An 11,256-nucleotide genomic window follows, 5' to 3' on the forward strand; every position below is an offset into this window, starting at 1 on the left:
TGATAGGATTTGTACCTTCATGGAACCTTTCTCTCGTTCACACTTTAGATCAAGCACCACCATCAACACAAACAGGTGTTTCTTGTCCATTAGCATTGTCCCTTATCTTTTTTGCATCTATGATTGTCTGCTTTGATTGTGATTGGTAGCATAATATCCAGCACATTTGCTTAGTATCAAACATTTAATTCAATGTCTTTTTTGTCATAATCCCTTGTCTAGGTTTAAACATCAAGCAAGTCCGACTAAGCTAGTTTGACCAAGTTAGGTGTTAGAGATCTTCTCTTAATACCATGGGGAATGCCTTCCTAATAATTAATGGTTACTTAGGTTCTTAATCCGATTTAGGCAGCATTGTGTGAAATATACTAGGGCTTTCTAGTGGGCTTGACCCTATTGACCTTTAGCTTAAGTATTATAAAGGGAGTTTACTAGTGTGATGAGCCTGGGGAGGTGTATCAGTGTTATATGACCCCCCAAAGTTACAAAATTAAAATGATGAAAATGAACAAACAAAAAATCAAAGTGCCACATTGTAAAATCTTAAGCTGAAAGAGAAATCTCAACTTGATTGGGTACTTCACTCACATGTATCGCCTATGGTACTAGAGCCCTAGAGGTTCCCAGTATGGGCGCTTTTTCTTGAAAAGCAAAAAACCCAAGGCATACAAAATAAGCACACACATCAAAATTGAATCACTGTGAAAAGAATTTGGGGGGTCAAAGAAAAAGTAATCAGTCAGGCGATGATTTCATGAGAAATTTCTTTTATGGTAGCGTAACTACAAGGTCTTCTAGATATAGCCTCTAGTCAGCCCTCGAACATGAATACTTGGCTCTCGCGATTAAACAACTTAATTGACCACAGAAAATTAAGACGCTTACCCATGGTATTAATATTCGATCTCTAGTGCCTTTCGACCGTCAAATTAGCGACCCCAGACTTGTTTAATTTTTTACCTTTACATCTGTTTATGCATTTGATTACATTGCAATTTAATGTTCATTGCTGACAAATTGTTTGAAATTATTTTACCAATCAATTTGTCTACCTAAAACTGCATATTCTTTTTAATCACTTATGAGAATGCAATTACTGTGCCAATGTTGTTTGATTTTGCAGTGACTGAAGAAGGCTAAGGACATTTATCTCAAATGCTCTTCCACCTCGACGAACGAGCTTCAACTCAATAGCTTCCGAGGACGGAATCTACATCAGGAAGGGGGGTAGGTTCACCCTCACTTATGTGCTCCTTGAACCACATGTGAGATGGGAGTTGGCCTTGGTCTTGGCATACGTTCGGCTCTTGGGTCCCATATTTCGTATGGTGGTGTACCAGACGGTGGTCCAAAGTTTACAGGTGTGGCCCTAGGCATAGGGGGTGCCTGATATGGCATGTTATTATTAAATGGCATGGCTCCACTTGTATAAGAGCTTGGATAATGCCATTGTGGATTGTAAGCTCTTGGAATAATCGGAGGTGTAGGAGCTACATGAGGCGGAGGTACGACACGTGCACATGATTGATACGTACATGTAGGTATAGTTGGGGGCACTGTGCTAGTAGGCATCATCGCAGTATTAACAAATGAACTCCATGGTGTACTTCTTGTCATGCTCACCACTGGGATATGCATGGTAGCCGTAGTGTCATTAAGAGAAAGATGAGCTAGATCTGGGAAGGTAAAGCTGCCACTTGTGGGCTCAGATTGTACTGAGGCTCCTGGCGAAACAACATATGGAGGATCAATGGGGCTCACTGAGGGAGTCTCCATTTGTGATAGGGTTGGTTGGTTGGCCTTTCTCGTATCCAAGAATCTCATTAGGCCTGTTGATCCCTGTGTTTTGTCTTTCTAACTCGACAATCCTATGGAGGACATCACAGAATTTCTGTTGTTGCTCATCTATGCTAGTAGCACCCCATGTGGATTGTAGAACATCTAACCAACCCACATGATAGGTGTGTCCTCTGTACCGATCAGTTAAAGCTTCCGCTTGTAGGTCATACTCCCAATTTTCGTTTAGGAATATCCCATCTAGGCCTGGCGTGCTGGAGGTTTCCCTCAAGGTGGAAGCATTATTGCTCCCCATTGCTTGCCCCTCCGTGACTGCTACCTTGGGAGCACTCGGTTGCTCGGCTGGCATGATTGTTGTCATAGGAGCCTTTGCTTTCAGGGCTCGACTTTGTTCTAGCCTTCGTAGGTTCTCAATTTCCCTCTCCCTTGTTGCTTGCATATAGCGTTCGATCTCTTGCACTTCGGCAAGACTCCTACCATCGGGTAGTAGAACCTCAGGGGGAGATAGTCCTAAAGGATCAGGAGGTGCAGTGGATGGAACATTCACATGCACACTCTCAAGAAGTATAGGGTCTATTTTAGGCATGAATGACGAATTTACTTCCCCACTCCCTTCATTTATTTCATTAACCGCATGTTCGGAGTGAGTAGCTCTACTAAGGGTCTCTTTTAAGCGGCTAAACACGCTGGACCCGGGCCGTGGGCCCATGGCATGCATGTCTTGACTTGAACTATCAGGGTTTGGTGTAGGATACCCCTCCATGACTTCGTAGTCAGAGGAAGAATCACTAGACGCGATATGAGGATCTTGGTTCGCGCTACCTTGAGTCCTGGCCGAAGGTCCAGAACCTAGGGTGGAGGAATAATGGGTGCCCGCGTAAATGGAGGCACTACCAATATGCTCGTGCTCTAACACTCGTCCAGAGCGTAGGTACATGTGACCTCCACACTCTAAACGCATTGGTGAGTGCCCGTGAAGGCCGCTCACTTAGTTTTTTTTTTTTTTGGGTGTTTATAACCCAAGTTTTTCGTTATTCTTGGTTATTTTTTGTAACCAAGCCACAAAATATGGCGTGTAATAGCTCAAGACGAGCGTTTTGGCTAAAGGAACGTGCTGTGCTTTACAGCTCCCTATTCGGCTACGTGAAGCCCTCGAAATCCTAAAAATAGTATTTATAGTCCTCGAAATCCTAAAAATAGTTTTTAAATATAAAAAGGTGTATAAACTATATTTTAAAACTGAGGACTGAGGTTTGGGTTTGAGCTTGGGCTTGGGGAATGATCCCCAGCCCGATCCTTCTTTTTAAAAAATATATATATTTTTTAAGTTTTTTTTTGAAAAAGTCGCCGCGGCCGTGCCGCGCACGCGTGCACACGCACACTTAACCTACACCTAACTTATCTACTTACAACTAATAGAGATACTTCCACACACACTCTAACACCGTTTACACAGTACTACAGTAGCTAACAGATCTACAAAACTAACCTTACAGAAATAACATTCCATAGCTAATACCTTAATTCTAACAATACATTGCAAAAAAATTGTAACTCCTTCTTTACAGAAAACAAAAAAGACAGTACACTGTAACAAAAATCTTCTCCACACAACCACACACCTTCCTTCTTCACAAATCCTTCTCCACACAACCACACACCTTCCTTCTTCACAAATACTTCAATTGAAATTGCATCACAAGAAAGCGTAAGGTGCTTAACCGAGCTTAGTGTTGGGCATTTCCCCGGCAGCGGCGCCAAAAATGTGTGCTCCTTGCCGCACTGTCGAAGCAAGGGACTTGCCTAACACTGTGTGCGAGCCACAGACGGCTCCAAGCACACAACTAGCTTAACTAGTAAGCTCAAAGAAAGCGATGGTGTGTCACTCACCGCTCTACGCTTGCTTCGTGGAGGATTCCTCGCCGCGAAGAAGAAGGAGCCGCTGCTTCGCTGCACTCAACTGCTTCACCGCCGCCGTGCCGTCGTCGCAATGCTCGATCGCACACACTCTCTCTCTCTCTCTCTCACATACACACACACACAAGGAGGTGAAGAAGAAGAAGATGGAGATGGAGATGGAGCAAGAGCACTCTTCTATTGCACAAATGAGAGAATGAGTGAATTTTACGTTTAGTTGTCTTTTATATGAGCTCACCCCATTCACACTTGGGCGCCCATGCTTAGCCAACTAATCTCTTGAATGTCCCAGTTAGAGTGCGCCTCTCATCGGCGATCACTCTTACCCTTTTCCTATTGGTCCGACAAGCCCGATACCTGACTCTACCAAATACATAATACACGTCCGTCGTAGGTGATGGGGTGTCCGTGAGCCGTGAGGGTTAACACTATAGCTGTGGCTGGCGAACTTGTTTGAATGCCTTGTTGCTCCTCGGTCAAAGTTTGGATGTATCAAACGTAAGTAATCGTGCTGTTTCATTGTTTGTTTGCTACAACGTTTGTATTAAAAGAAGCAACATCTTTACTTACTTTCCTATTATCACGCTTCTACAGGAAATTCAATTACATAACTACATCCCCAACGATGTGCGACATTTTTTTGTAATGGCTATCCACCATATTATAACCTTGGTAAACAGACGTACAAGAGAGGAAGGGGCAAGAGCGGAGGAGTTTGAACAGGCCGCATTAATGAAATGATGCAGCACTACAATCAGACTCAAAAAGAGGTTCAAAATATGCAAGAAGCAATAAATCAATATTATGCGGACGTCGTAGAAGTAGAGGAATGGGCTACACGTCAGCGGCAAGAGGAAGAACAGAGGGAAGTTTCACAGGTGCAAGATGCATGGGAAGCCATGGAAGAGGCCCATGATTTCGAACGACACAAAAGGATGCCCAAGACAAGCGTCCCTTGAGGCAGAAGTAGAAGCAACCGAGGAAGAGGATAGGGGAGCAGTGGGTGGCAGCAACCGGGGGAGAGGGCAGGGGAGTAGTGGCAACAACCGAGGGAGTGGACAGGGGACCAGTGGCACAAACTAGGGGAGACGACAAGGGAGAAGTAGCAGGGAAAGGGAGCAATAACTTGTATACATCTTGACGGAACCAACACAATTTGTAAAGTTTTTTGGCAATGAAAAGTGTACATTTTTTAAACATTGTTTGAGCGGCACAAAATGTCTCTGTATTAGTCATTTGAAGACTACATCATGGTTTGCATGGCATCAAAGCTCATTGCGTGCACAAGGTATGTGACCTAGCTTCCGGTGAAAGCAATTAAGTGAAGTGTATTTGGGAGTGACTCCTTGCACAATGTTGTCTTCTCCTTGTGTCTTGGAATCTGAAAAGAAGAAAAGTTAGATTCTATGTCTTAATGTATTAAAGACAATCAAAATTCATCCATTTAGTAAGCGCCTTTCTGTTGTTGAGATTGAATGCATACAATTCCGACAAAAGTGGAAGTTCTTCACATGTAAGATCTAGCTTGAGTTGTGAAAGAGTTGTGCTTGACATTGTCTCCATCATAGTAAGTAGGCTATCTCGAAAGTAGAGCTCCATTGATAAAGTTTTGTTCTCAAGGCTAGACTCTGTATCTTGGTTGAGTAAAATAAGCTGCCTACTAAGAAGATGATATCAAAAATAGTAAAACGACACTATGAAATTTTGAGAGCTTATAATGAACTTGCAAATTATAACACATATTAGGAATGTGTTATACTTAAACTTAGTTCAAGGCACTAGCACAAGGATGTAAACCTCAAACATAAGCTCAAGCCTCACTTGTTGTTGCTATGTAGGATACTAAGATAAGGAGTGAACATAGGTTCAAGCTTCACATCCCTCACCTAAACTAGCATGTGGGCATGAGGTTCAATCGTAGTTCAAGGCAATTCTATTGTGACTAGAGGTTGGTATCATAAATTTAGCATTAACACATTGCCATAGCATCAACCCATAGCTATATTTCTTTGTGTATATACAATTACCAAATAATTGGAGGATTACTTAACATTGTTAATCTGTACGAACAATGCTTTAATGAATAGCACTTCCATCAAATATTGCACCACACTACTCAGAACAATATACTGTCAGCAAATTCAAGACATTTTAGAGAGAGAGACCAATGGGGTAAAAAGCATCATCAAAGAGACTACAATATTAAGAAAATGCGATAACAAATGAGAAACAAAAATGGACTTGTTTACAAGCCTTGCTAAAGAAATTTTTGTTTTGAGGGGATCTCAAATGAGGATGGTGTTTAGAAACACCATGATAACAAATGAAGAACAAATAGATTTTAACAAGTACCCTTAGTTATGTAGGCAATTCATGAATATTCAAGGAGCTAACCCAATACATATGTAGCCCAAATGATAAGTTATTTTCATTTTTTGGCTTTCTTGAATTGTCGCTTTCAAATAATACGTCTTGTATTCTAGCATCACCTTGCATTCCTAGACAAAAAAAGTGATTCTAGCATGTTTCACATATTGTGATTCCAAAAAGCCGCAATTCAAGTGCTAGTGTTTAGTGCTCCTCAATAGATAAATTGAGTTCCTTCAAAGAGAGAGATCAAAAATTGGGAGGAGACATGAAATATTTATCTTCAAATAGCCCCAATATCAAACTTGTTAACACATAGAAAGCATTTCTTAACTTCACCATATTGTCATAAACCAAAATTGTGAACCCATAGACCGTGTAAAAATTGGCAAGCTTGGAGCTAGACTTACAAATCTCTAGGTGAGGAGGGTCGCATAAATTTTAGCCTGATGAGGTAGAGACATTTGATAATGGTTTCTAGCTAGAAAGGGTCCTGCTACAGCACTCATGAGGATTGAAATTGAGTCTCCAAGTCATGAGGCCCAAACTAATGAGTTAGAGACTTATGAAGATTGCTATCAATTAGAAAACGTGTTGCAAGATTCTCTAACTCATGAGGCATGAACTTAAGTTCAATCCTCAATGAAGTATAAGAGAATTTTTCACATGTTTTTAAGCTAGAAAGAGTCCTACTAGAGTTCTCAGGAGGCTTGAAAAGTGAATCTCTTAATCATGAGGTTAAAACTGAAGTTTTAGCCTCGTGAGCTAGAGACTTAGATAGGATTGTAGATGGATTCCAGCTTGGTAGAGTCACACTAGGGTTTTTATGATTCTTAGAAATAGAGTCTTGAGGCAATGAGACTCAAACATGACTTCGGGCCACATGAGGTAAAGACTCATCAATTCAAGCCTTGTGAGATACAAAATCTTCCAAACAATTTCTAGGTAGAAAGAGCTCTACTAGAGTGCTCATGAGGATTGAAAATTGAGTGTACAATGTGGGATAATAATCCACATCATCACGTAATCAACATCCTAGTGTCACAGCAATCCGCATTCCAATGAACATCATGTGGCCTTGTAATTGCCCAACATTCATATACTCAATAATAAACACTTCTTTCTTACATATTGTTTCTTTATATCTCTCCTACATACCTTTTTTTGTGGCTTAAAAACTTCTCTCTTTCTCTCTCTTCCTCTCCCGAGTTCCTTCTCTTAATGTGGCTCTTGCCTCCTCTACATGGTATCATGGTAGCAAAGAAGAATATCCTGACTTCTCTTTGAGAAGCCCCACCACGCATACCCTTGGTAGCAGCTACGCCTTGTGAAGACTCCCCATCATGCAGACTCTTATGCTTCTCCTACTTTGGGAAACAAATCTTTTCATGGCCCTTTGGGTTTCCCTACGACAAGTTCTCCATATCTGATGTGGAGCATCACCTTGCACTTTCAAGCCCCAACATTCCTCGGCTCCTCTGAACCTTCCTCAGTTTCCCCATGAGTGTAGTCCCTTCTTGTAACCTCAGCATGTGACCTCAAGCATGGTTCGGAAGCTTTGATCAGGTTCCTACTTGCAAGCACCGGAGAACGCCCTCTTGGTGTCTTCCTCCTTCCTATAGGCCATGATGAAGTGGATCTCCTCAAGCCTACCGAACCCCGTCGTTCATATTGTTAGTGCCGCTACCATCACTGAGGCCTTCTTGCCAACCACGATGCTCCTCTGGTTCAATGTACCCAAGCGTAAACTCTTAGAAGCGTTGCCCACGTTGCCTCTGAAATTACCTCTTTGGTTAAATCCACACAGAACAAAACCCTACTGTCAACCCAACAATATATGACTTGCTTGTTTGCACCACCAAAGCCTTCACTAGCATAAACCAGTTACAAGTTGCAGGCCAAGCTCGTGAATGTTAGCCTGCTTGTGCTTGTTTTACTGATGCATTTGTGGTGCCACATTTACCTGCTCGTGCCACTATTGCACCAATGTACCAACTTGAACTCCATGTAGCCATGCCTCCATCCTTGGAGTCAGGCATTGGCCCCTTCCCAACGCTGTTGTTGCATATGCTGAGGGTGATGGTGATGCTACCATCATTGAAGACTTCCTTGAAAACCTATGTGCTACAAACCATGATATGGCTCAACTCAACTAGACACCATCCTTTTCTGGTGCTCCCCACTCATCATGTGCCCTAGTTGTAGTCAACATTGCAGCCCTCTAGATGCTAGCCATATAAGAGCCATGTTCAAAAACCCCTTTATCAACTTTCCATGAGTGCAGCCATGCATGTATCTTCTCATGTACACATAGCTAGCAAGGCTACCATCCATTTGAACCATTTTGTGCCTCGCACTCCTAGACCATAAACCGTGCTCTCATCCGAAAAAAATCCTGCACATTTAGGAAAAATTCTTGATCTCCTCTAGCATTTTCTTGTGTGAAGATGTTACAATGGAGGCCACTGCTACAAGCAATGCTGCATCTACTGCCTCTGGGGCCTCTATACCACTACATGGATCTGCACCACAATTCAGTACTACAATTTAACGATGGTCACAATGGTTTTTGTCTTCAAAGCTAGTCTTAGCCCGATTAGACCCACAATGCTATATAAAATGTGAGAAATCCATGCGGTTGTAGGTAATCAAACTACCCCTTTTGTTGTTCTTGCACATGCCACTTTTGTCAAAAAACCCCACACAAAACCTGCCCAACACCTAAGAGCCGCTTTGGCGGCAAGCCACCTCGCAAGCCTCCTGCATCAAGCAAATTATCCAACCTTCCAAAGATTTGAGCAAATCCAAGTTGTGGTCTTTCCTTGAAGCTAGTGTGAATACCTCCTCAAATCTATTTTCCAAACTATGTTTACTTGATCCTTACATGACTGTAACCCTCCCTCTCGAGCATCAATTTCTCCCTTTATCGAGGGAAACCCTCTTTCACACCAATGATACTACCTTGAATCCCTTTCATTTGACACTTCTCAATGACATTTCTCTTTCATTGGTAGCTAGAGTGTTGCAAAGTGTCTTGCAAACACCAAATGTTTGCATATCCTCATGGTATTCCATTGCTTTTGACCCTGATGGACAAGTTGATCATCTTTCAACCTCATGATTCAAGTAGCTCCCTCTCAGTTACCTGCTTATAATAATATTGAAGCTGCTAACAATACTCCTCGATAATCTATAGCAAGTTGTTGGCCTCAACACATTGGTCTTATCCATCTCAATCTCCTATATCAGGTGTCCAACCACTACAATCATCTTTTCAGCCAATACACCTTATCCACAACATTGATTTGTACTCCCAAACTTGGATGCATGCATTTATCTCACTTGCAGAGGCGAATGTGTGGTTTACAAGCTCATGAAATCACTCATACAATGGACTTGGTAAAGTCATCCAAAGAAGCTATCAGAGCTATTGAATAAACCAAAGCAAACAATAGATTCCATCCCAAACAGTGCACCTACACACGCGGATGATGTGTCTTAACAATCCTAATCCACATCATCACCTAATCAACATCCTAGTAGGCACAACGGCCCGCATTCCAATGAGCATCGTGTGGCCTTGTAATTGCTTAGCATTTATGTATATAATTGCACCCCTTGTTCTCAATTATCAACGACTTCTTTCTTGCCATCTCTCCTGTGTACCTTTGTCTCTAGCTTAGCAACCTATCTCTCTCTCTATATATATGTCTATTTCTTGGGTTCTTTCTCTCTCTAAGGCTCTTGCCTCCTCTACATCCAAGTTATGGGGCTCAAACTTAAGTTCGAGCCCCAGAGCTAAAGATTGAATGCTCAAATAGAATGAGTCATACTAGAGTGCCCCATGAGGCTTGAAAACTAAGTGTCCATGTCATGGGGGGGCTCGAACTTCAGTTTGAGCCTCAAGAGCTATAAACTGAATGCTGAACTAGAAAGAGTATTGCAAGTATCTTTGTCTCAAGAAGCTCCTGCGCCACATGAGATAAAGAATCAATTATAAGAACTCTTCCAGATAGTCTTAGAGAGCTTACAGAGTGCTCTTCCATGAGTGTGTTTCTACTTAAGTTTGAGAGCGCTCTACTAGTCAATGACAAGTTCTAATCATGGAGATTGAAAATTGAGTGTCCAAGTCACGAGGCTCGAACTTAAGTTCGAGCCCCAAAGCTGGAGACTAAATTCTCAACTAGAACAAGTCATACTAGAGTTCTCATGAGACTTGAAAACTAAGCGTTCAGGTCTTGAGGCTCGAACTTAAGTTCGAGCCTCAAGTTCTATAAACTAAATGCTCAAATAGAAAGAGTATTGCGAGTGTCTTTGTCTCAAGAAACTCTTGCGCCTAATCCCGGGCCACACCTATTAGGTTAGAGACTTTTGCAAATGGTTTCTAGGTAGAAAGAATTTCGCTAAAATCTCTAGCTTAGGAGACTTGAAAAACAAGTTTCTAGGTCATGAGGCTCGAACTCAAATTCGAGCCTCAAGAGCTAGAGACTCTAGGAGTAGATATTGTATCTTATAAGGCTTCAAGCCTCTGACGAGCTAGATACACATGAGAGAGAGAGAGAGAGAGAGAGAGGGAGGGAGGTTATATGAGGACTCCTTATTATGAAGGGATTCTGCAACAAGATGTTTGCATAAAACTTAGCAACAACTTTCATGATTTTCAACACCTTCATTTAACCATGAATTATGACCAAGAGAAAGAACATACCTTGAGTTACGTCCACCCATGACAAGAAATGAAGGCAATCTTGCTGAAGAAAGAACCAACACCGATTGATAGTGCATGGTCGTAGTAGGTAACAAAGCCTGTAGGGCTCTTGGCTAAGTTGATAGGCTCTTTGAGTGGGTGTAATTAGCACATGGGGCGCAATTGTGGCATTGAATATGAGGCTCATAGAAGAAGAGGCAATGAAAGGCTCTATGCAAAAGCAAGGTTCAGAAAACAACTGCAGCATAACAAGATACTTTCGTGCAGGAATCAACGATAGCGAAGAAGAAGTTTTATGACAGAGGCAACAATTCATGGAAAAGAAGAAGAAGCGAAGTTTTATGACAGAGGCAACAATTCATGGCTCCTCAAGGTGATGCTCAGTCCATGCCACAACAGCTGATGGAGGGTGCATGAAAGAGGAAAAGCAGCAACTTCTCATGAAACAACTAGAAGAAGTAAAATTT

The 11,256-nt window shown here is 42.0% G+C and overlaps 1 protein-coding gene across 2 annotated transcripts in view; it reads right to left on the minus strand.

Annotated features, from left to right (window-relative positions):
• Positions 1–10,921, minus strand: part of LOC147451938 (uncharacterized) — a 36,977-nt gene extending 26,056 nt beyond the window's left edge. Inside the window, exons 1-2 of one of the 2 annotated variants that reach the window (XM_086517808.1) lie at positions 10,790–10,878; positions 5,106–5,371 (exon numbers count right to left, since the gene is read on the minus strand). In XM_086517808.1, coding sequence (XP_086373934.1) covers positions 5,134–5,371; positions 10,790–10,866 — 315 coding nt within the window. In that variant the 5' untranslated portion in view covers positions 10,867–10,878 and the 3' untranslated portion in view covers positions 5,106–5,133. Of the gene's footprint in view, positions 1–5,105; positions 5,372–10,789 lie in introns of those variants that run through there. The other variant, XR_015188854.1, reaches the window with a different exon arrangement.
• Between the last annotated feature and the right edge of the window lie 335 nt (positions 10,922–11,256).

This window comes from Adiantum capillus-veneris, chromosome 8 (assembly GCF_014529385.1).
Source record: "Adiantum capillus-veneris isolate H3 chromosome 8, ASM1452938v2, whole genome shotgun sequence".
NCBI lineage: Eukaryota > Viridiplantae > Streptophyta > Polypodiopsida > Polypodiales > Pteridaceae > Adiantum > Adiantum capillus-veneris.